General features: G+C 42.7%; 1 protein-coding gene across 4 annotated transcripts; it reads left to right on the top strand.

The window, feature by feature from the left end:
- The first annotated feature begins 1729 nt into the window (after window positions 1-1729).
- On the top strand, window positions 1730-22977 carry LOC113024520 (bromodomain-containing protein 4-like). 4 transcript variants are annotated; one of them, XM_026171675.1, is made up of 22 exons: window positions 1730-1868; window positions 3501-3652; window positions 5774-6014; window positions 6116-6208; window positions 9349-9486; window positions 9597-9729; window positions 10123-10625; window positions 10725-11093; window positions 11448-11576; window positions 13302-13523; window positions 13730-13953; window positions 14031-14128; window positions 14217-14462; window positions 14713-14811; window positions 14905-15366; window positions 16757-17350; window positions 17937-18025; window positions 18201-18318; window positions 20257-20390; window positions 20535-20725; window positions 21392-21632; window positions 21735-22977. In XM_026171675.1, exons 3-22 carry the CDS (start codon window positions 5886-5888, stop codon window positions 21801-21803), a joined length of 4281 nt encoding a protein of 1426 aa, XP_026027460.1. In that variant the 5' UTR covers window positions 1730-1868; window positions 3501-3652; window positions 5774-5885; the 3' UTR covers window positions 21804-22977. The 4 variants fall into 4 exon arrangements, with proteins under 4 accessions (XP_026027460.1, XP_026027459.1, XP_026027458.1 ...); XM_026171674.1 differs by having other exon boundaries at window positions 1732-1868; window positions 10722-11093; window positions 14716-14811; XM_026171673.1 differs by having other exon boundaries at window positions 1733-1868; window positions 10722-11093; window positions 21735-22976.
- Window positions 22978-24295: the final 1318 nt, after the last annotated feature.

Below are 24295 nucleotides of genomic sequence, written 5' to 3'. Positions count from 1 at the left end.
GGAAACGCTGCTCGTGGATTTTTGATTCATAATGATGATGGCAGCTGAATCTCCTGTTACATCACAGCCCTAAGGTGCTCTATTGGATTGAGATATGGTGACTGTTGAGGTGATTTGAGTACAGAGAGCTCATTATTATGTTTGAGAAAGTGTGCCAAAAAAAATTACCCTAACACTATAATGCCACCAGCCTCCTGAAGCATCGAGAGAAGGCAGGATGGATCTGTGCTTTCATGTGGTTTACACCAAACTCCGAGCCTGTCGAAATATCACAGCAGCAATCCGCTCATCAGACCAACAATATTTTTCCAGTCTTGTTGATTTATCCTGTGCAAACTGTGACCTCAGTTTCCTGTTCTTAGTTGACAGGAGTTGCATCTGGTGTGGTCTTCTGAATAGAAAAGAATCGCTCTCTTTTTCTACATGTCTTTATTATAAGAACAATGAAACACAGTTTGCGATCTCTCCGTTGTGTGTAATACATAATAACACAGGCATTTACATTTACACAAGAAAGATGTGTACAAGTTAGTGCTGCTAGTGTAGTTCAACATTTAACATGTTACACATTCAGAGATGCTCTTCTGCACATGCCGTAAACATCTAACCTCAACAAGGCAGTTTTTCACAGAGAGCTGCCACTCGCTGGATATTTTCTGTTTCAGAGCATCCTTTGTAAACTCTCGAGATGGCTGTGCGGGAAAATCCAGACCATCAGCAATGCCCATCTAGCATTAACAACCATTCCACGTTTAAAGTCACTGAAGTCTGGATTTCAGCAGGTCGTCTTGGCCATGTCTACATGCCCAAATGCACTGAGATATTGCCATATGGTTAGTTGAGATATTTGTGTTAACAAGCTGGTGAACAAACATACTTAATGAAGTGGCCAGTAAGTTTGAATTGGAGAAGGACTGCATGTGTAGACCTTTAACGTAAACTGAGCAGGGTATCAAAAGCAAATCATCTAGCAACCAGACTTATCACATTTGTGATGTGTACATATTCACTGCTAATTTTGCACATTTTGATGCAGACTGTTGACCACAATTCTGATAACCTGTTGCAGAGGTTGTTTTGATACTGTGCTTTAATTTAACACCATCCCAACCACTAGGTGGTGTACCTACTCCCTCCTACCCAAGCACTGATAACAGTTTTCATAAACATGAGTGGTATAATATCTTCTAGGACACAGGAAAAGGCAGAAAAGCACAATTTACCGCCATTATCTCCATCAGTATTCAGCTGGATTGACATCTTCATGACTTTCACACTTACCAAACAGTAGAATGAGCCCTCATGCCACTCACACAGCATTACATCTGGAAGACCCCGCTCCCATCAAGATCTAAACATCTAATTACGCACAACAACCGTGCGCACACGGGCCTGAGATCAAATCGGGCAATAAAAGGTTATTTGCAGTAGGTCGATGATAAGCTGTATAACAAATTGTCAAGTTTTAGAAATGCTTTTAACTTCCGTTGTGTTCTCTATAGTTTGTAGAAAACGTATTTACAGAGGAAACAGATGTCAGCTCGGTGGCCTACGTGCCGTCCGTGCCGTGCACATTTAAGCTGTCAGCTTGTTTTCTACTAACTAAAAACAGGTTTTAGTGTACGCGCACTTTTTACTCTGTTATATATTTAGACCCACTCGTTTAGTAAAGTGAACACCGACCTGTCTCCTGACTGAAATGATTACAAGCTATTGCGTGATGTTAACCCAGGAGAGAGGGGAGGAGTTGTAGGTGACATTTGTTGGCCTGCCCCCCGTGCGTCTGACGTCATTGACGTGAAACGGGACTGTTTGTTCTGGATTTGGGGCGAGGAAGGTCTGTGAACGCTGACAACCGACTGAAGAAGGTAAAAATATCATTTTTCGCCTTCGTGTGGCTTACGTTCGTACATCAAACGAAAGCTTACGACCCCGGGGATCAGATAAAACGCTCACAGCGGGCATCGGTGGCATATTTCCCGCGCGCTCAGTGAGCGCTTCGGGAAGCGGAGCATGAGCTGTCTTCGCAAGGCCTTGCACCGGTTCGGGCACGCGATACAGCTCATTTTTTTAGCTTTTAGGCGCGAGCGACTTGGTGTTGTTGTACATATTCTGCGTTGTGTCTTTCTCCTTTTAACGCTCGCGTAAAGTTCGTTTTTGTAGCAGCGGGCGCTGTCTGTTGTCAGTGTGCACGTTAGCTACATGTCGCTAACATGCTAGCGAGCTAGCTGCTAGGCTGTTTGTTTGTAGCCCCGTAGGCCGTATTCGTGACACAAGTTACGTTCTCTTGGTAGCGTAGTAAAGGCGCTATGGCGCAGAAGCTCATGTGAAATGTGACGTACGTCATTTCGAGAATATCAATCCCGTCAAAGTTGTATTCTGAAACGCAGTTTACGTGCGCAGCTGTCACTTGAGCATAGTGGAAATGGCGATGCGCCGACATGGAAGGTTAGCAAAGGAAAAGCTGAGGAGTAAAGTTGTTTTGCAACAAATTGGGTCGTTTTTATGATCCGGTTACTGGTAGATACTAAGTAGTAGCAGTATGTGATACATTTCGCAGTATCGTTACGTCTAGTGGCTTTATCGATAGAATATTTGATTTGTTGTTGATCAGATTACCTGCGACACTGCTGCGTTCTTAACGTGCTGTGTATGTTGTGTAGTTCTATGCAGTTACGTAGTTTGGAGAATGACTTGGTCTTTCGTGTATTTTCCCGCAATATTTATTTATTTTGTCTCAAGCACTCGCTGCAGTGCTAACTGCTGCCCAGTTAGAATTATTATGCATATATTACACGTCTATATTCATTGATAAGGTAGTTATCAACATGCAATCCACTTAACTGGTAAATGTAGGGAACAATTATTCACTTATTTAATGTTTGTTTGTTTTTGTTTTTTTTAAACTAATGACGGATCTGTAGCTGGAATATGGATCTGTAACGGGTAACAGGCATAGAAAGAGATGTAAATAAAGCTTTTGTTCTTTAGTAGAAGAAACTGTCAGGGTGATAACAAACTAAATGTTAGCTGTTGTCTCTGATTCATTCATTTTGTCTTACTCAGAAATTCCTTTGACCTTTGATCTCAGCGGGTACCAAAGGTCATCTGAAGCATGCCAAGGTTGTAGGTCAGGCAGAGTTCAGTTTTAATGCAAAAGAGTACCATATTAGCTCCTGTCACCTAATTTGTTCTAAGTTTGCTGTACATAAACAGTAGCACAAAAGACCTATGAAAACATGCATATATAGGACGCCCCCTCCCCGAAATCCTGAGTTATTGTTGCAAACTGCTCCATGTACTAGATGTTGACTGGGATAAAGAAGAGTAATGTGCCTGTATCATCCAGATGAGGGCTTTCAATTCTGTGTTTTGTGATGTGGAAGTGTTGTTTTCTATTGTGACAGTTTCAATTTTGAAAAAGGGCAGTTTGCACGAACAAAATCTAACAAACTACATAAATTGACTCTAATTCAATTTGTTATCTCGGTCTCTCACAGGTGTGACACTCGACTCTCTGTGTGTTGTGGTTTTTATGCTGCCGCAGCGTGTCACTAACAAACATCCCACATCACCCTGGGAAGTTGCCACCTCCCCAACTGAGATATGATCACACAACTGCTTTAGACCACAGCTGCACAGCTACAAACATGTAAGTCCACCAAAAATAATTGGCCTTTGAGTTGAGAGAGTTTAATGATGAGTTTTTTCAGCAAGATAATTACCAGTTTGTTTGTTTGTTTGTTTTTCATCTGTGATTAGAAAGTAAATACACTTACATTGTGTTTTCAGCTTTTAAAAAGTCGCCATTATCATAAAACATTTCCATCAATCAGACTTTACCAAGGCATTCTTAAACCTGAACCCCAGTTTTATCTTGCCTTGTGTATAGTTATTATTAATATTACAAAATTTCTGATATTACTAACAAAACCTGAGTCTTAGATAAGGTATGCATTTGAAGTTCTGCCTCATCCTGTTGAGCTGTTCAGTCAATTCCTTCTGTAAATATTAGTGCATTTTTGTTGTTTTGCCTAAATTACAAATGCATGATTGATTTAAAAAAAAAAAAATACTCCAAGCTATGGATTTGTTTTGTAGTCTTTGTGCTTTTAGGACAAGTAAATGCTCTGCATTGTTTGTGGATATTTTATAGCTGGTGAAGCATGTAATGTGTTTACACTTTCTGCTTCCATTTGATGGATCAGAAACTTTGCAGGTTAACAGTCATAACGGTATTTGATCTTAAGCAATGATTCAATATTTATTCCCAGATGCTTTAAACTAAGAGTTTGATGTTGATGTGGAATGCATGCTTTTTGTTTGTGCACATAAACACACGTTGAGTCCTCAGTGCCTGATCCCAGTTTTCGCGCAGTAGTTTCAAGCACGTGATGACAAAATCAGATACTGAGTTTGAGTCACAGCTTAAAGAGCAGTGAATGTGTCAAAGATGAGATCTTTATTGTTTTCTTGAGCGGGGTGAAAAAGATTGACCCTTTGCCAAGTTGCCTCTCTTTCTCACGCAGAGACCTTTGGCGATGTACTGTAGAAGAAAATGCTCACACTGGGTTGTGGTCGTGAGTAGGGATGGGTATCGTTTAGGTTTTATCCGATACCAGTACCAAACCGGTACTTTTGAAACGGTGCCGGTGCTTAACAGTGCTCGAACCGGTGCTTAAAGAATGGAGAACACACACTTTGTCCAAAAACCTCTCATGTTCAGCTGGGGTTTTTTTGTAAAAAGATAACAATGTTAGCCTTTTCTGCAGCTATAGAGCATATATGGTATCACTCTTGGCTAGAAGCAGTGCTTAATCAATGGAAAAAACACCAATTTTGTCCAAAAACCTCTCATGTTTAGCTGTTTCCCACTTTTTCTTTGGTCATTTTAGCCTTTTTGGCCAGGGTGAAGGGAGTATCTGCCATCAAACAAGAAAACAGCCGCATGTAACTACAACGGTGTTTGCTAGTTCACCTTACATACATTAATGTAATAACGTGGTTAGCCTAATCAATGTAAATTACACACGAACAACATTAAGCTACTGACCCAGAGAAGAACGGCTGCTGCTGCCATCATCATCCGTCATCATTTCTGCTACACTGGCAGGGCTAGGGGCCAGGACTCTCCTCTTTGGGTTTTTGGGGGATGTTGCTAACTCCGGGTCCGATAACAGGCAGCACACCCGCAATAGATGTGCACGGTGTGAGGTCTCGCAGCAAGCTATCAAATACGGTGCATTTCTCGGCTTTTAACAAAATGCTATACGTCGCCAGGTGTTTCATCAGATTCGAGGAGTTACCTCCTGCACAGTATCACCTTAAAGCACTTGTTGCAGGCTGCTGAGTTTGCATCTTTTGCTGTGAAGTACAGCCAGACTTTTTATTCTGTAGCTCTGCTCTAAAAGAACATACGTACCTGGGCCCGCCTACTATCCTCTGAAAGGCGGGTCCAGGTACGCCAAACGATTGGCTAGAATCTAAAGTGTATGACATCTCAGGAAAAAAAGCACCGACATGTGCGCTGCTTTTCGGTCTGGTTACTACCATTTATGTCAGAACCGGTGCCATTACCGGTACCCATCCCTAGTCGTGAGACAGATAATTGAGACAGAACGTGTAAAAAGTGGTCTGATCTAGATAGTGGGGTGATAGGAGTTCAGATTCAACGTGTGGCAGTAATGCTAAATGTGAGATACATTCTGAGAAAGTCATGTCAAAATTCTCATAACGGCTGCAGAGATAATGTTTTCCTCTGTGGTTCTTTCAGAGAGTCACGTGAGGAGTGGAATGGCCTGAAGGGGTTCCCCCCGGTCCCACCTGCCCCTGCCAGGTCCAATCTGCCTAAAGTGTCTGCTCAGTCACTGCAGCCCACCTCTGCGATGGGGGACGGACTGGAGGCAGGCAGCAGCCAGAACCCTACCTCCGCCCCACCGCCTATCCCCTTCAACCCTCCACCCCCCGAAACATGGAACCCCTCCAGACCCAAACGACAGACCAACCAGCTGCAGGTAGTAGGACGTTGATTTGTGAACCATGTCTGCTAGTGAAATGTCAGTTTCACTTATTTAATGTGTGTATAATTATTTTTTTTGTTTTTGCTCTTTTTCAGTACTTGCAAAAAGTGGTATTGAAGACATTATGGAAACACAATTTTGCCTGGCCCTTCCAGGCTCCTGTAGATGCCATCAAACTCAATTTGCCTGTGAGTCACGTGTGTGTGTGTGTTTGTTTCAGTGTGTGTGCAATAAGAGTTGAGCACAAAGATAGCTCTGTAACAACTAGTAAATGAATTCCATATGCAAAGTTTCACACAGTAGGACCCGGTGATGGTGGCACCCTGCAGTAAAACACGTCGCTGCCTTTTCTGCTTTTCAGAAAGTGTGTTTTTCTTTTCTGCATTTCCTCATTTGACACTTTGCGACACGTCACATTGACTATTTCAGTTAAGTAGGGAAAAAAAACTCTCCTGCAGTCTTCTGTGGTCTTCTAGTTATGGTTACCAAGGAGACACACAAGGTAGTACCTTTAGTCTTGGCACTGACTTTTTGCTGCAGGTGTTGGTTTTTCAGAGGGAGGATGTTAAGGATGCATCTAGGGCTGTGACTGCTGTTTTTGCTGTTGTTAAATTATGTGCTGTGATAGAGCTGGGCGATATATCGAGTTTTTAAAACATATCGATATACTTTTATACGAGATATAAGATGTGACAATATCCTTTATATCGATATAGTCTATGTTACGTTATAATTATAGTTGTGGAGCCGCAAGTTTGCCTCTCTTTCGTCCACTTTTGTCTCTACGCAACGTTACTCCGCCTCGCCTTCACTGAAGACAACTCCCCCTCCTCCCCCATCGCTTCACGTGCAGGCAGCGACAAGACGGACACGGCAAATCTCCGTTAACGAGTTACTGCGCATCGCCCCATGCGTGGGGCTGGACGGCGTCAACGTGCTAACGAGCTAACCGCGCTAACGAGCTAACAGCGCTAACAGCACTAACCCTAAAATCCTTTCATTCTCTCAAAAGTTGATAGCGCGCCTTATGTATGAATTCTGGTTGTGCTTGATGGCCGCGAACCGATTTTATGTGGTACACGGCGCTCAGCAATCTGTCAAAATGTTTGAGTACGACTTTGGTAAGCTACGGAGCTGCACCGCTTGATAGGTTGTCGGCGCATTACGGCTACCGAGGAGCTTCGCGGAGTGATACGTACTGTGCATCAACGTAATATTACCGTATTGTGTGTGTATAAGGACCATAAATGGCACCTGTAAGAGACGTGGTTATGAAGCGGATTTCAAACTCCAGGCTGTCAGTCACACAGCAAAACTTGGGAACAGAGCAGCTGTGAAATCTGTCTTTGTTATTACGCTCAGCGTCTTTTAGTTTATATTTTGACTGCACAATTGTGAGGTCTTTGTTTAGCACAAAAACAACCTTGTTTTCTTTTATTTATGGAGCATGATTATTTAATGAATGCTCATAATTTAATTTTGAGTAATTTTTCATGTACATCTGTGCTGTATGTTAATAAAAGTGCCTGTGTGACATCTGGGACACAGCTTTGACTAAGACCTCTCTTTTTGTTCTTACTTTATGGCTTAAAAAAAAAATATCGAGATATATATCTTATATCGCCATCCAGCTAAAAAATATCGAGATATGAATTTTGGGTCATATCGCCCAGCCCTATGCTGTGATTGGAGGGTGATCTACTAACAGTGCAGTGATTTAGATACAAAGAAGCAGCCAGTTTATTTCAATAGCAACCAAAATTCTGTCAAGAAAAGCACAAATTAGAGGCTCAAGAAGCAGCAGACACCATGAAGGACTGAGTAATGTACTAATGAGAAGCGTATTACAGGGTAAGCACAGATCTGTTCAGCAGTTCAGATCAATGACAGGCAGCCGAAGGAGGATCGTTCTGTTTTTGGGTAGCTGATAGAAACTGTCAGGACTGTGTGACATTGTGACTGAGACTCAGGTGGAGTGCAGGATTGATCCAGAGGAGAGCTGGATCAAGCCTCCATCTCATTATGAACTATTTCACAATATAAACGTGAAATCTGTGAGTAACAGCTGACCCGTGCCATGTGCAGAAGACTACAAAACTTTATTTACCTCCAAATCTTGAGCCTCTGATTTCTTAATTAAGACACTGTTACTGTGCCACATAACTAAAAGCACACATCAGTCTGGGTTATTTTGTTTTGTTGTGATACTTCACAGTAAGTGCAGTTAGACACAGTATGTTTAAAAACACATTCACTGTTTCATAAGTAGTTGTATATTGATAGATATTAGTTTGTAACAGATCCAAGCAGAGAGAAGTTCAGTTGTCCTCAGTAACAGTGGTATTACTGAGAAGCAGGTTTATGTAGGGCTCCGCTCTGACCTGCGTTCCTTTTTTTTCTTAAAAATTGAGACTTTTGTAATGAAGTGATATTTTTCATCTGTTGTTGTTGTTTTTGTTGTTGTTTATAATAATAATAATGTATACTTTATTGATCCCCGTGGGGAAATTCCTCTCTGCATTTACCCATTCACTCAGTGAAGCTCAGTGAGGTTTACATGACCTGCAACAGGATAATTCAGATTATTGTAACAATTTTTTAGTCCATCTTCTGAATGTTGTAGTTTTAATATGGCAGTAAGTTCATATTAGTTTTCCTGAAAACCTTTCCCTGAACTCAAGATATTTTCCATTGAAATCAAGGAAAATTGGTTTGGAGAAAAAAAAAAAGATGGGAGGTCATTTTTGGAGGAATATTCAAAGAAAATAAATGGATGTCTTCTATGTATGAAAACAGAAGTGCTTTAAACCTAGAGTTTCTTTAATGTCCATTAAAATGAATGCAAAAAAGATTCCAAAGTCTCTAAAAATGTATTTGGAAAATGGTGCTCGGCTCCCTTAATCTTTGACCTCTGATAATTTTGTGGGCTATTTCACTAGTTTCACATTCATTCAGTAAATAGTCATTATGAGAGTCGGAAAGGAGGATTATCCAAATTCAAAACACAAAGATGGTGACAAGGAAAATGCTGAGCGCCGGGCTTGAGAATGGAATTTCACTAGCCTTTTGTCTATTCAGTAACCCATAAACTGAGTTCAGTCTATAATCCTGAGCAGCTTTCCTGAGTTACTTTACATGGTAAATATAATTCTTTAGGATCCTATTAGCATAGTATTTAAACTTGTGCAGGGAATAGCCAGTTTTCATATGAATGTCATTCCCTTGAGGAACTGGATGAGCTTTTAATTCTAATGTTTTCTTTCAACTCTCTTAATTATTCTTCTGTCTAGCTAAAATACTAATACTCGTTTCCCTGCTCTTCTTTAAGGACTATTATAAGATCATAAAGAATCCTATGGACATGGGCACGATTAAAAAACGCCTGGAGAACAACTACTACTGGAATGCCCAGGAGTGTATCCAAGACTTTAACACCATGTTCACAAACTGCTACATCTACAACAAGGTCAGCCACATTAGATTTTCCGCACACATGCGACTGCCCTGCTCAGCGACATTAAGAGACATGGATTGTGGCTAATGTGCTCTGTGGTTTTCATCTGTTTGTGTGTTTAGCCCGGGGATGATATTGTCCTAATGGCAGAAGCCTTGGAAAAGCTCTTTCTCCAAAAGATTACAGAGATGCCGCAGGAGGAGACTGAGATTGCTGTGGTTACAAAGGGACGCAGAGGAGGCAGGCAGGACACGGGTATTATTTTAGCATCGTTCATTTGTTTTTCTGTGAAGCAGAAGAATTCTTCTTGCTGCTTTCCCTCAGTAGAATTGGTACTCCAACTTGATGCCAGAGGATGTGATTCTACTTCCTGGTGTACACTTAAGACTTCATGGAAGAGTTTCCATGCGTCACCAGCAGTGATATGCAAATGCTGCTAATCTAGCCAGCTCAGCTGGTATGTTTGGTTTCATTGTTGTCTGCTCTCCGCCACCCACTAAATCAGCCACACCTCATATGGAACTTTTATTGGGAAATCAGGTTTTGGTTATGTCATGCCTGTTGGTGATCTGCTTTACAACCTGTTGACCTAATGTTTAGCTATGCTAAAGTTTTGTCTTTGTGCTGCTCTCGTGTTCTTCCTTCTAGGTCTGATTTCAAAATCAGATTCAGGACATGACTCATCATCCCCCTCTACCACCCCGCATACACGAGGCTTTTCGTCCCCTTCAACCACTCCACATACCCGTGCTGCACCCGCCCCCCAAGGTTCTCCTGCCTTACCCCTGAGGTTGGACCAGGTGCTGGTCCAGCCTCTGGTCCAGCCTCTGGTCCAACCTCTGGTCAAGCCTCCGGTCCAGCCTCCGGTCCAGCCTCTGGTCCAGCCTCTGGTCCAGCCCCTGGCTCAGCCCTTGGCCCAGCCTCTGGCCCAGCCTCTGGTCCAGACTCTGGCCCAGAGTCTAGCCCAACCTCACCTTCCCCGTGTGCCTCCAACAACCACAAACCATGCGCCCCATCTGGGGCCTCCATTCTCCCTCACCACTTCAGACGTCCTGGCCCAGGGAATGACTTCAGTTCCACCTCCGACTGTGACTCACCCAGGCCTCCATCCTACTGCCCCCATACTGCAAAGTTCGCCTGCTCTCATCAAGGTAAGACGACATCTATTGTTACAAAGACACTTGCTGATGTGCTTTTTGTTTTGTTTTTTTCCAGACTGTGACCTCTAAACTCTTCTGTTCCAACAGCAGAAGAAGAGCCAGAAGAGGAAAGCTGATACCACGACACCCACCGCCAACGATCAGCTCAGTGAATCGTCTCCCATTTCTGCCGAGACCCGGCCGCGCAGAGACAGCAGCCGCCCATCAAAGCAGCCCAAAAGAGAAGCATCACAGCCAGACTCTCAGCATCAACTTGGAGGAGTCTTGGAGATGGGAGGGTCAGGAACACCGAAGCGCCAGGAGCAGTTACGTTGGTGTGCACGCCTCGTCAGAGAGATGCTGTCTAAGAAACACGTGGCATATGCCTGGCCTTTTTACAAACCTGTTGATGCAAAAGCTCTCGGTCTCCACGACTACCATGAAATCATCAAGCACCCCATGGATCTCAGCACCATCAAGGTGATTTTATTACAACATGTACAAACCTGTTTTTATAGTTAGGAAGGTTTCAGCCTGAGTCTGCCTGTGATAAAATTTGCTCTTGATACCAAAGCTTTTTGACATTTTGCTGGATTTCTTTGTTTAGTTTGCTTTTATTTAATCTTTTTACCACAAACATTTAAACAACTAATGAGCCACACAAACGTCAGACAGTGAATAATAATCAAGAGGATGTAAACTAGGTAATCCCAAATAAATAGCTAAGCTTCAGCTTGATAAGTCAACTTTTAAATTGCCAACGTGCATGTCTCGTGTGTCTTTAAATTTGCAGAATTTTGATCGCTACTGTTTTGTTTTTTTAATCCCCTCCAGAAAAAGCTGGACAACAGACAGTACAGAGATGCTCAAGAATTTGCAGCAGACGTCAGGTTGATGTTCTCGAACTGTTACAAATACAACCCTCCAGACCACGATGTGGTTGCCATGGCGCGCAAATTACAGGTAAACCACACATTTCACACACTGCAAACCGTAACCTACATTATATAACCTATATGTGCAAAAGTCTTTAGACCGCCCTCTAAATTTGAAAAAAAAGCTCTTACCAAAATCTCATAGAAAAGTTTTGAACAATCACATAAAGTTCATAACCTTCTGTGCCCACACAATTTTGATCTTATTGTACAAAGGTTTGATTGTTAGGTGACATGCTTTGCAGTGTGTGGATGTGGACAATTTCCTCGTTATATCATGACATCTTAATGAGTTTTAACATCTTATTGTTTATTCCATGTGTTTGATTTGCATTTTGTAGCTGCTGATCTGAACTCTTGATATGTGTAACAAAGAGGTTTTGGTGTAAGTAAAAGACTTTTAAGTTAAAGCATAAACATTAAGCTGGAAAAAAGAAAGTCAGAGATGACCTATCAGTGAGACAGCAGAGATTTTGGGATTGGCTAAATTCAGGCCTGAAGATCATTGCAGAACCCAAGTGGATGATTGCAGGATTGTTTTCTTTGTTAAGCAGTACACCTTTGCAGCATCTATCAAGCTGGTGTTGATTGATGACTGCTGTAGGTTACAGAGTAGTTTTTCTTATGTAGAAAACTTTTAAGTCAGCACCAAAGTAAAGTGAGAGAAAAAGAGCATGCACTTGGGCTGTGCGATATGACCAAAATCTCATATCCCGATATTAAACATCTACCCAATAACGATATAAATCACAAAAATTTAACATTTTCTGTAAATTCTGTGAATCTCGGGTAGCTGAAGTGTTTCCAGCTGGGCGTCATGTAGCTGGAGTCGAGTGTTTTAACCGATGCATGAAACTACACATTTTTAGACAGGTTGTAACGGCCGCCGTTTTCTTTGTGAGTATTTATTACACGGCGTGCTGCGGGGAAAAGCCTGCTCTAACGTTTGAGTCTAAGGTTTATTTTTTTTGACACCCGGCGGCTCTTTTTTGCTTCTCATCCGTAAACATTCTGCATACTTTTTCACGTGATTCAGTTTATTTTGAAAAGTCTCAACAGGATCTTGAGCTTTATTGTGAAAGGTTTATATGGAACATAAACAAGCGGACACGCGATGGTTTTACCGTCGTTGTTGGTAACCGCAACGCATAAAAACAGGCGCTTGTCCGTCCGTAGTGTGGTTATATTAAATATAAGAGAAAGAGAGAACTTTAAGAAATTAATATAGCCACTACAGTGACCATCAAAACGATGAAAAAATATTGCCGTAAACAGTTTATTTTGCGACACCACGATACAAACGATAGCGTAAAATGAAACGATAGTTTTTATATCGTCAGCCGATATATATCGTTATATCGAACAGCCCTAGCATGCACAGCAGTTAATTAAGCAGCACAAACTCGAGTACAACCTCGATGACTTCCAGCAGTCAGCTCTTCTCTTATTCATAGGCTGCTTACATATTACATGTTGCATCCTCTATTGCAGTTACATATCTGATAAAGCTTGCCTTGTGTTTGAGCTGCTGACCTTCTACGACAAAGAAATGGAGGAAATTCACATAGAGGGTTAAAAAAAAAGTCTATGGTGTACAGCATAAAAAGCTAGTGTGATTTAACAGTTTTAGAAGAGCTTCTAAAATAGAGATTTGAACCCGTAAAGGGCCAGTTCACCAAATAGCACAGTATCTGAACGTGTCTGTTGCTCCACTCGAGCTGACAGCTTTTCTTGCTGTCCTTCAATCTTACAGGACGTGTTTGAGATGCGTTTCGCCAAAATGCCCGATGACCCAGAGGAGCCAGTCCCTGTTCCCACCCCGTCATCAGCTCTCCACCCTGCCCCCTCCACTCGACAAGTCCCACCTCCTTCTGCCGCCTCGGAAGATGAGAGCTCGAGCTCCTCAGAATCAGAGTCTTCAGGAGGAGACTCGGAACAAGAAAGGAAACAGCGATTAGCTGAGTTACAGGAACAGGTTAGATGAGGGAAAGTTAAGGGGAGGTTGGCTAATTAGACACAAGAGTTGGGTTGGCCGTGTAGAATGGTCTGAGTAAAACACGGCTGAATGCTGGAGAATCAAATGTGCAGAGGCTTATCATCTCTTTAACACACGTGTGTGTGTGTGTGTGTGTGTGTGTGTGTGTGTGTGTGTGTGTGTGTGTGTGTGTGTGTGTGTTTCAGCTTAAAGCTGTCCATGAGCAGCTGGCAGCGCTCTCCCAGCCACAGGTCAGCAAGCCCAAGAAGAAAGAGAGGGAGAAGAAGGAAAAGAAGAAAGAAAAGCACAAGAAAAAAGTGGGAGCAGAGGAACCTTTGGAGACTCTCCCGCTTGCAATGCTTCAGGCATCTAAGAAAAGCAAAAGTAGTAAAGAACCTATCAGTGCAAAGAAAGACAGGAAAAAGCCCAGGTAGGTTTTCCAGACGTAAAACTCAGGTTATTGTACCTGCACTGCATGGAGCTCATCTAAGAACTTCTCATTTACAGTAAAAAAGAAGGAGTTAAAAATCCCCGGCCTGCTGTGCCCCCTCAGCCTGGGCCGACCCCTCTCGTCCCTTCGGCTTCTCTTGAAGATGTTGACATCGGTGCGTTAATTAAAGAACATATGATTGAGTTTTGTTGATATGCATGCCTGGGACTATTGTAAACCTATTGTAATGCGTCCTCCTCCAGACATGTCTGCTGACAGGTGCAAGCCAATGTCGTATGAGGAGAAGCGCCAGCTGAGCCTCGATATCAATAAGTTGCCCGGAGACAAGCTGGGCCGTGTCGTGCACATAATCCAAACCCGTGAGCCGTCGCTGAAAAACTCCAATCCGGATGAGATTGAGATTGACTTTGAGACACTGAAGCCCTCCACGCTGAGAGAGCTAGAGAAGTATGTCTCAAGCTGCCTCAGGAAGAAGAAAAAACCATCAGGTAGGCTTTTTGCACATTTAGAACCTTTTTTAAAACACTTTCACATAAGGTTCGTAATTCCAAAGATTCTCATGCGAGCTCTTGTTTTTAAGTCTTTGTTCCCCATGCTTTCCAGTTAACGTTATCTGGGTGCAATCTTACTTTCACATATTGATAGTTTCTTTTGGAAGATGTGTCGCTGCTTCTGTTATATTGGATTATGTGAACAATATTCTGTTTAATCTCTGAATGCTGTGGCTCTTTTTTGCAGCAGAGAAGCCTCTGGAAATGCCAAATGTGACAAAGATGAAGACGGGATCCTCATCTTCAGGCAGCAGTGACTCCTCAGATAGTGAAGACTCTGACAGTGGTAATATACACTCGGCAGTCTGCACCAGCAGAGTCCTAGGTTTTGTCTTCAACATGTTATATTTCTTCATTTCATATTGTGCTGTCTGTACAGGGCTGGTTCCCAAGCAACCGAAGAAGACTTCAACTAACAAGGACACCAAGAGACCGCAGCACCAGTTCATTGGTAGTGGAGTGGGCCCAGTCACTTCTCAGCCACAGCAGCCTCAGCTTCAGCCTCAGTCACAGCTTCAGACACAGCTTCAGCTTCAGCCTCAGCTTCAACCTCAGACACAGCCTCAGGTGGTCCAGTCCAAACCACCATATATCCCGGCTCCAGCTATTTCCCTCCCTGTCCCCTCTCTGGATTCCTCCCAGCTATTGGCCTCAGGATTTGACCCTCTGGCCCACTTCATGAATTCTCACCTGACGCAGTCCAACACAGAGCCTAATGCAACCATTACTACTGCCAGTGCTCCTGTTGCCTCTGGCCTCCTCAATACCAACGCGCCCACCAACCAGACGCCTTCTGAGACGCACCCTTTCCTAAACCAACATCCCATCATCCCTTCTCCAGGTACGTCCACCAGAACAGGACTCTGCTAACAACTCTGTATTCACTTCATCAAGAGCCAAAAAAAGGTGGATTTTTATGCTTTCCCGTATTTTTGGCCATCTATGTACTGATGCATCCTCAAACACAACTCTGGAGTAATGAGTTCAGTGTCTGTCCAAGAACTACATGCGTGCTAAAAGCTTCAGACTGTCAGGCTGTTCAAATAATTTGTTTAAGGCACTTTTTTCTCCCATGCTTTTAACTCTGATGTTACAGAGAGTGGAGCAAGAGGTTACACCCAACTACTCTTTGTTATCAGTGGGCAGCCAATCAGAGCAAAACTTCCTTAAAGAGAGAGCAAAGGGAATTATATTGGGATGTTTCAGAGGGTGGACTAAATGAGGATCATTTTATACCAGTTATTCTTTAAGTCTCTAAGAATTAAAGCGTATAGCTTGAAGTGTGCATAATAGGCCTCCTTTATTGTGACAGTACATCTTTTAATAGCTGGAGATAATTATATGTTTATCACCAAAAAATGACTGTTCCATTTATTCAGAAGACAGCTGCCGTCTTCTGTTACAACTTAACAGTTAATTGTTAATTGTTCAGACTGCTTGCTTCGTCAGTCAAAATAAAGTAAGTAAAATCACTGCTATAAAAATTTAGATTCTAAACTCCTGGAACTGTCCATAGTGTTTTTCTTCTCTTGTGAATACAATAATTCAAGAATGAGGTGACGTACGATTTTCAAATTGATATCATAGGTACAGTTGCTAAAAATCTTAGACAAGTTCGAACCTCAGTGACCTCGACCTCAAGGTCAAGGAGGTCCACTTTTCTGAAAATCACCATAGATTTTTAAATTTATCTACTATCATCTACTATGAGAATGAGGAGTGGGGGCAGCAGTATTTTTGGTTTTATTGTATTGAGCAACACTATTAACTGTAAATGTTTTCAAGCTGGAGGCTCATGTCAGCTACTCAAAACACACATCAACGCTTGCTAGTCTGGACTTTCTTCTTCTCTCTCTTGGAGTTCTGCTCCTTCAGCAGCAGCTCTGTTTAATGCAGTTTCCTCTTCTCTACCTTCTCCTCCAGTATCGCTTCTTTTAAAACAATAAATGGCTGAATTATTCCAAAGTGACATGCTGCCATTGCGTAGTGTCTAGTAGTTTAAAGTGTTTGAGTAAGCCAAGGAAGGAAGAGCAGATAATTACATTTGCAAGGTTGTTGTGTGTTGTTTTTTTTAAATATGTCTGTAATCTATATGTAGGGAAATGGTGAAATATTTCAGTCTAATGAGAGGTGAAGCTTGAAGAGCTGGAGCTTTCATGATATACACATCCTCCTGTTTCCTGTGTTCTTTACATTCATGCCTTTCCCATTTTTCTCTCCTATGTTTACAGCAATCCATAATGCTCTTCCCCAGCAACCATCAAGACCTAGCAACCGTGCAGCGCCACTTCCACCCAAACCTGCACAGCCTCCTCCATCCTCCCTCCCTTCAATGCCTCCAGCTTCCTCACCTCAGCTTCAGCCCTCGCTTCCTCTCACCCTCCCCCCACAGCCTGTCCCCCGCCCTCGCGTCCCGTCACCGCCATCCCACGGCATCCTGGGCACCCTCTCGGCGCAGCCTCCCCAAGCCCTGCTGGAGGACGACGAGGAGCCAACGCCCACCAGCTCTGAGACCCCACCGCTCAGCCAGGTCCACAGCCTCCTGCAGTCACTTCAGCCCAGAGCCCCCACGCAAACGCTGCACACGCATTCTCCCGTGCAGCTGGGGCCGCCACTGCATGCGCAGGTCATGACAACAGCCGCCCCCGTTCTGACGCAGAGACACGGCTCAGGCCAAGCGTACATGCAGCAGTCGTTCCCGCATACGCACACGTCAACACCGCAGCAGCAGCAGAAGGGCGGGGTGCTGCAGCAGAAGGTACAGCAGCTGCAACAGCACCAACAGCAGCCATCGCCACAAAGCAAAGTGGAGCCTTTCACAACAGGTAAGGTGTCTTAATGCCTCATGGTCACACACATTCAGATAGCTGCTCTGCTGACAGCTGCTTCTTTCCAGTCAATTTCCCTCCACTGCTGTCGACAGACTGAGCAGATCACAAACAGACCTAGACCACAGATCTCACCACAGCCCATTCGCAGTCTTTGTCAGTGAACTGTACCAAGTAAAACTTATCCCAACATATTGTGTCATATCTGCACTTGGCCATAGTGTGGAGCAAAATGTATTTGTCTTGAAATGTGCTGCCTCTTGGCCAGGACTCCCTTGAAAAAGAGGTCTTTGATCTCAACGGGACATTCCTGGTTAAATAAAGGTTAAATAAATAAAAAAAAAATCTCTGTCTTTTAAAACATTGCTACATGTTGCAAGGCATCTATCATGTGACCTGTGGTCACAGCTGAAAACATGAGGCTGCTCCTGTTGCATAACAGCACAGTAAAACAATACTTGAAAGTTACAAATCACTGCACGTTGTGTCGACCCTAATGCTTGGTACCGATTAGACATAATCACTGTAGGCACACATTAAATGAGGCATTTAATTAAATGATGGGACACCGATGTTTTTGCAGGTTGCCCCTCTCCGCTGATGATGCACTCTCCTCCGATGCCTGCGTTCCATTCAATGGGACAACAGTCGCCTCCACAGACCAAGAAGCATGTAAGTGATTTAGCATTGACTTTGTACTGTTTGTCTGTCTGGATTGGAAGTTAATGCCTCTCCTCATCTTATGTTTAAATGTATAGTTTGAACGAGTGAGTACAAACAAGTACAATAATCAGTTCAAATGTTAAAAAGAAGCAATTCGACAAAAGTGGTTGTTCATCCTGTGTAGGAGCAGAGGTCAAACATGGGGATCAAAGAAGAGAAGCTTTCCCAGTCACCAGTGCTGCCACCCTCGCCCTTCAGCCCAGGCGTTCGTCAGGATGCACACAAACCAGACAACAAACACAGTGAGTGCAAAAGTGTGTATGTGTCTGTTTTACAATCCAGTCGTATGTGAATAAAAAGAATCATACATTTAGCTGCAGGTAACTTTTTGCATTTTTTTTGTTGTGCTCAAACCTCATTGGTCAGCGGTCCCTCGTTTATCGAGTTACATTCTAAAAATAACCCACGAAAGGTGAAATCGCGAAGTAGCCAGTTTTATTTTTTGCAATTATTATAGATGTGTTAAGGCTGTAAAACCCCTCACTACACACTTTATACACTTTTTTTCAGGCAGGCATGAACATTTTCACACTTTTAAACAATCTCAAAGTTCAAACTTTCGTAGAAAAACAAGTTTAGTATTATAGAATGAAACCAAAGATCAAACCCTGTTTTCAGTTCCAGAACACGGGAATAGAGCAGCTGCAAGAGAATTCAACATTAGTGAGTCAATGGTACGGAGGTAGAGGAAGCAAAAACAATGAGTTGAGTAAAGTTTGACTTATCTGACTGTTTTGTTTTGCTTAATGCACCTTATAATCCAGTGTGCCTTGTGGTCCGAAACATACGGTAACTTCTACCAGAAGTCCTACTTTTTGTGCGATGGTTAGCATCTTCCTCTGCCTTTTGGGTGCTACTGGAGGTACCTGTGATGGTGCAAAACGTTTCGTCAACATTGTTGTGTTTGTTGGGTAGAAAACCTGCAAACATACAGTACAGCACTTGTACTGACACTGCTAGCCATTAGTGGTGCAACGGATCAAAAATCTCACGGTTCGGATCGGATCACGGTTTTAAGTCACGGATCGGATCAATTTTCAGATCAGCGAAAAAAGACAAATTTAACATTTACTTATTGAAGTATTTTTTTTCCTGTTAAAAACATTCAACTCAAGACTCATCCCACGCAATTATTAAAAAGAAATTATGGTACAAAATAGGGCAGTACAGTCTTTGTATCTACCAATTCAATTTTATTTATAAAGCGCCAAATCACAATAACAGTCGCCTCAAGGCACTTTATTATTGTAAGGTAGACCCTACAATAATACATAACGCTCATTATATCGCACTCCGCTGTGATATCATGAGCTTTTGTAGTAGTTAGGGCAACAGAAGACGCCTAGGACAGTTCAGCCACAACCTAAATCTTTTCCCGCTCATACATGCTTGGAACGATCTTGCCACTAAAGTGGACGCGAGCGGGATATCATAGCGTGGCTCAAGCACGTTGATCATAGTTTAAACCCCTTGTTTTGCACAATGGCATACGGCCTCCCGTCTGCAGCTAAACACCCCAATAGCTTTTGTAATAGCTTTAGCCCGCTCGGATTGGGCAGCAAAGGGTTGCTTAAATGCCGCAAACCCCTCTGCTCCTCCATTTGGATCGCTAGCGCTGGCCATAACTATCTCTTGACAGACCCACCATGCGCACCATACACATACTTTTTTTTTTTTTCTTCTTTTTCGAATCTTCGGATCACGTGCGTACCAAACCGTGGAGTGGGATCGGTTCAGATTACGGATGAACCGTGATCCGTTGCACCACTACTAGCCATCGAAGATTTATGTGAATTTGACATGGTTAACAGCAAAATTACAAACAAAAAATAAATAAATCCGCAAACAGCGAGGCCACGAAAGGTGAACCGCATTATAGCAAGGGACCACTGTATATATCGAATCCAGAAGGCTTTTGTATGCATTCTCCCACAGTTCCCTATAGCCAGCTTATGGAAGCAGCATTGAGTCAAGTGTTGTTTTCATTGCAAAGTATTTTAACAGCTGTTCAGAACTAATGTCTGTCCAAACGAACACACCACAAACTAATCCTGGAGATTCCAAATAAAAAATTTCCCAGCTAAAGCTCGCAAAGGTTGTTGGATTTTAAAATGGAAATTAGTGTCGACGTGGCTTAAAGGGTGTAGTATATAGAGTTACTCTTTCTTTGTCTCTCACAGGGTTAGATATAAAGCCGATGGATGGCTCTCGTCCCATTTCGCATTTGGCAGACTCGCCTGCACCACCCTGCTCCCAGCAGGACAACAAAATCAAGCAAGAACCCAAAACTCCCATCGCTCCCAAGAAGGCACAGGTGTGTAGAAGCCTGAGATGAGAGAATAATTTCATAAGCCACATTAAACCAGACTGTCCTTCCTGGTTTCTTTTTTCTGTCCTTCATTTTGGCCTTTTTTAAAACTTGACCTGGTTTTTCTGTTTGTTTCTTTTCTTTTTATAGGAGGTCAAGATAAAGAACATGGGTTCTTGGGCCAGCCTGGCTCAAAAGTCCCAGTCCACACCGGCGTTCTCGGTGCGCTCTTCAAGCGACAGCTTTGAAAGATACAAGCAGGTCGCGAGAGAGAAGGAGGAGAGAGAGAGACAGCTGAAAGCACAGGCTGAACAGGCCAGGAGGGAACAAGAGAAGCTACGGTGAGTGGGAGGTTAGCAGGTAATGTGTGACCAGGGAAATGCGTCAGAAGCTGTAATCCTATTAGAATTTAGCTTGACTTAAAGAGTCATAAATATCGCGCTCATCACCACTTTATTGCTTTTGCTCATTTAATGGTTTAGTATCACACAGCTTAGTATCCTGCCAGCTGATGTAAATGTCAGACATTTCCGCCAAACTTACAAGTCAACTGTGAGTAAGTGTGAACTCTCACACTTTGATGTGAAACCTTGAAAGTGGGTTGCTCCGGTTGTGAATCAGCTGCTACGTTTTGGGTGGGTTTTCCCAGAATACTGAAACGACTACAAAGCATGAGCTGCACGAAAGGTACAAGGAGAAAAGTAAAAATCAATAAAAAATATTATTTTATTAACATGGGACAGTGTACATTGCACTGCTTCATCTTGTCTTAAGACATTGCAGGGATTGAACGTGTAGTTAAACTGACAGAAAGTCGAGTTTCACTCACTTAAGATCAAAGTGGGTTGTATGTGACCCTCGATGCAAAACGAGGTTCAAGTTAACTGGACGAAAGAATCTGCTGTTGGTTAGGTTGTATTTGAGTGTGACCTTGATGGGAATCATTTATGGGCATCATGCAGTGCTGACTGCCAGCTGTCTCACTTTTTGTTTGCTTGTTGTCGCAGCCGTGACGACAAGGACACGGCGGAGCCGTTTCGCCGAGTGCCAGATGACGACCGCCGTCGCCCAAATCAGCAGTCGCCGCACGCTCCAGTTCCTCCAGCTTCGACTCCTCCCACTCACTCTCCGCAGGCCCCACCTACACAATCACAAGCCCCCCCACCCACCTCCGCTTCACAGAACACGCTCAACCAGGACAGGGCGACGGCACGGCGTGAGGCACAGGAGAGGCGCAGGAGAGAGGCGGTATGGGAGAGAAAAGGGGGGGAAGAGGGAGGGAATTATTTTATCAATTTCTTTTTAGAATCTATCTTTCATGCTGCTTCTCGTCCTCTGGTTCCTCCGCAGATGGCAGACACCATTGACATCAATTTCCAGAGTGACCTGATGGCAATTTTTGAAGAGAATCTGTTCTGAGAGGAAGGCACGAGAGCAGGACCCCGTAGACTCACAAGAAGCAGATTTGCAGATCGCTTCCAAACACCCGTGCTGTGACGCACACGGTCGCTGCTTACACAAATGCACACATCTGCATACACAGACTCAGTACTAACTGTCCCTTTCTCTCAGCAGTTGAAACAGCTGGTTTGTGTCGTGAATGAGAGATGAGGGGAAGTGAAATTAAAATAACAAGCCCCCCTTTTGTTTGTTTGTTTTTTGTTTTTGTTTGTCCCCCCCTTCCCCGGCTTGGTGTCTCTGGTTGTAGGTTCTTGATCACCATGGCCAACAGGTCCAAATGGTTGCCCCCCACCCCATATGAGGATATGATGAAAAGGAGGGGACTGAGCATCTATATTTAAAGAGAAAAAAAAAAAACAGTAAAAAGCATGTATGAAAAGATGGGGTTAAAACACACAGATGAATGAATAATAATGCTTTTAGTTTTCTCTCTGGATCTTGTCTCTTATTTTATTTTTAAGTTGGATTTTTTTTTTTTTTTTTTAACTGGGAGGGTCGGGCCGGGGTGCTCACGTTTGCCAGGTTGAGCGGTCATCTGTTGTTTCTTCTTAAGGCACCGTGGGGATGGGGGAAACCCCCCCGCCATGGCTCTATTCAAACTCTTTTTCTAAGACCTTTACATCCTTCAGCTTCTCTCTTTCTCCAGTTACCAACAGAAGAGGTTGAAGAGAGCAGCAAGGAAAGAGCCAGTCACCACATTTAAACAAAAAAATTTCAACGTGTCCTTCGCCTTAGTGCTCCGGCCTGTAAACTAATGATTGCACCCCACAAATTATACATATTATATATATAAATAGAAACAAATACGTATAAATATAGATATATAAATATATATATTCTATACGATGAAAAGTCAACAGGAAAAAGGAAGATGAGAAGGATTTGGATTGCGGGGAGCAAAGCTCGTCTCGGTGTTCATCTCTGAGCTCTGGTTTTGATTTTGTAGAAATTACTGTAAAGAAGAAGAAAAACTTTTTTATGATTCTATTGAAAAGATGTGTTCTCTCACACACACCTTTTTTCTCTCTCCTCTGGTTTTGTTTTTCTTAACTCTATGCCAAAACCAATCTATCGAGTGCTGAAACGTCATTCACTTTCTTTCTTCTTTTTTTTTTATGTGTACTTCTTTTCACTTTATATGAAAGGTTTTGTTTTTACTGCTATTTAATTTTCCTGTCCCCCCCCCCCCCCCCCCCTTTTTTTTTTTTTTTTTTTTTTTTAAAAACCATGCAGTAGTTTGCTCTGTACTAGTTTGAAGCGGTTCCACCAATCATCTTATGCGACTACTTTAGTAGCCCCCTCCCATCATGCTCCAGTTGTCCGATGAATCCGCTCTTGACTCATTGATTACTTGTGTTCTTTTATGGATTTGTTATTTTTATTCATCATGTTCATGTTTTTAGTCTCTTTGCCGTCTCATCTTCCACTATCTCGTTCCCAGCTTCTGCAGTCTGTATAATAGGTTCTGATTCTGTTGTTTTTAGCTCTTATTTCTGAGATGTTTTTATCATCCACGGTAACAGTTTTGGGATGTTGTATGCCATTGTGTTTGGAAACTGAGCTTTTTTTTTTTTTTTTTTTTTCTTTCCCCTCCCCCCGACTGTCTGTTGGTTGGCCCACTGATCCATGAGTGTTTCTGACTCTATAATCACGTCTTCTTCTTCTTCTCCTTTTTTTAATGTTCTACTTCCTTTCCGTTTTCATATTTAACTGTTTTTAAGTTTCTTTTCCCTTTGCTATGTTTTTTTTTTTCTTTTACCCAGAACAATGTGTTGGTATGTTGGTGAGTGAGGCATTGAGGTCAATAGATTCATCTTGTTCAGATTATGGAGTACAACATCTTTTTTTTTTTGTTTGTTTGTTTGTTTGTTTTTTAAAGAAAAGTATTAAAATAATATTTAAAAAATATTTGGGTGTTCATGGTTTTTTGTTTTATTGGTTGAGTCTACAAACAAGTGAACTTTAGTTATCCACTGTCTGCCAAGGGGGGGGGCTGTTCCATCATTTTGCTCACTGAAGAGTCATTGTTACAGTACAGCTCCACTCTGTGCACCTCCTGGATGGTACATGTGCTTTATGTCCTATGCAGACTTCACACTTTGGCCCAGTTACCTCATTCCAAATGTCTGTTTGACCTCTTATCGGGGTGGGGTGGGGGAAAGGTTCCCCTCTGGGCAGGTCGCAAAGCCAACGCAGATAGACTGTTGTGTTCACATCAACCTGTAGCAGTTCTAGCAATTCTAAATTTTTTTATTTTATTTTTTTTTAAATATAGCCTGACTAAAAAGGTCCCAATCAGGTATTGTCTGATGATGATAAACATAACACCTGTTACAAGATTCAGCTGTGATGACTGGCAGCTGTGATGCTTGTGTCAGGGCGGAGCTATGTTCTTTACTATTGCAAAAAGGCAAGGTTTGTCTGGAGCTCAATCAACCTGAATATTCGGT

Source organism: Astatotilapia calliptera, chromosome 6 (assembly GCF_900246225.1).
Source record: "Astatotilapia calliptera chromosome 6, fAstCal1.2, whole genome shotgun sequence".
Taxonomy (NCBI): domain Eukaryota; kingdom Metazoa; phylum Chordata; class Actinopteri; order Cichliformes; family Cichlidae; genus Astatotilapia; species Astatotilapia calliptera.
Note: the sequence above shows the minus strand (reverse complement) of the source record. Positions and strands in the feature narration are given on the sequence as shown.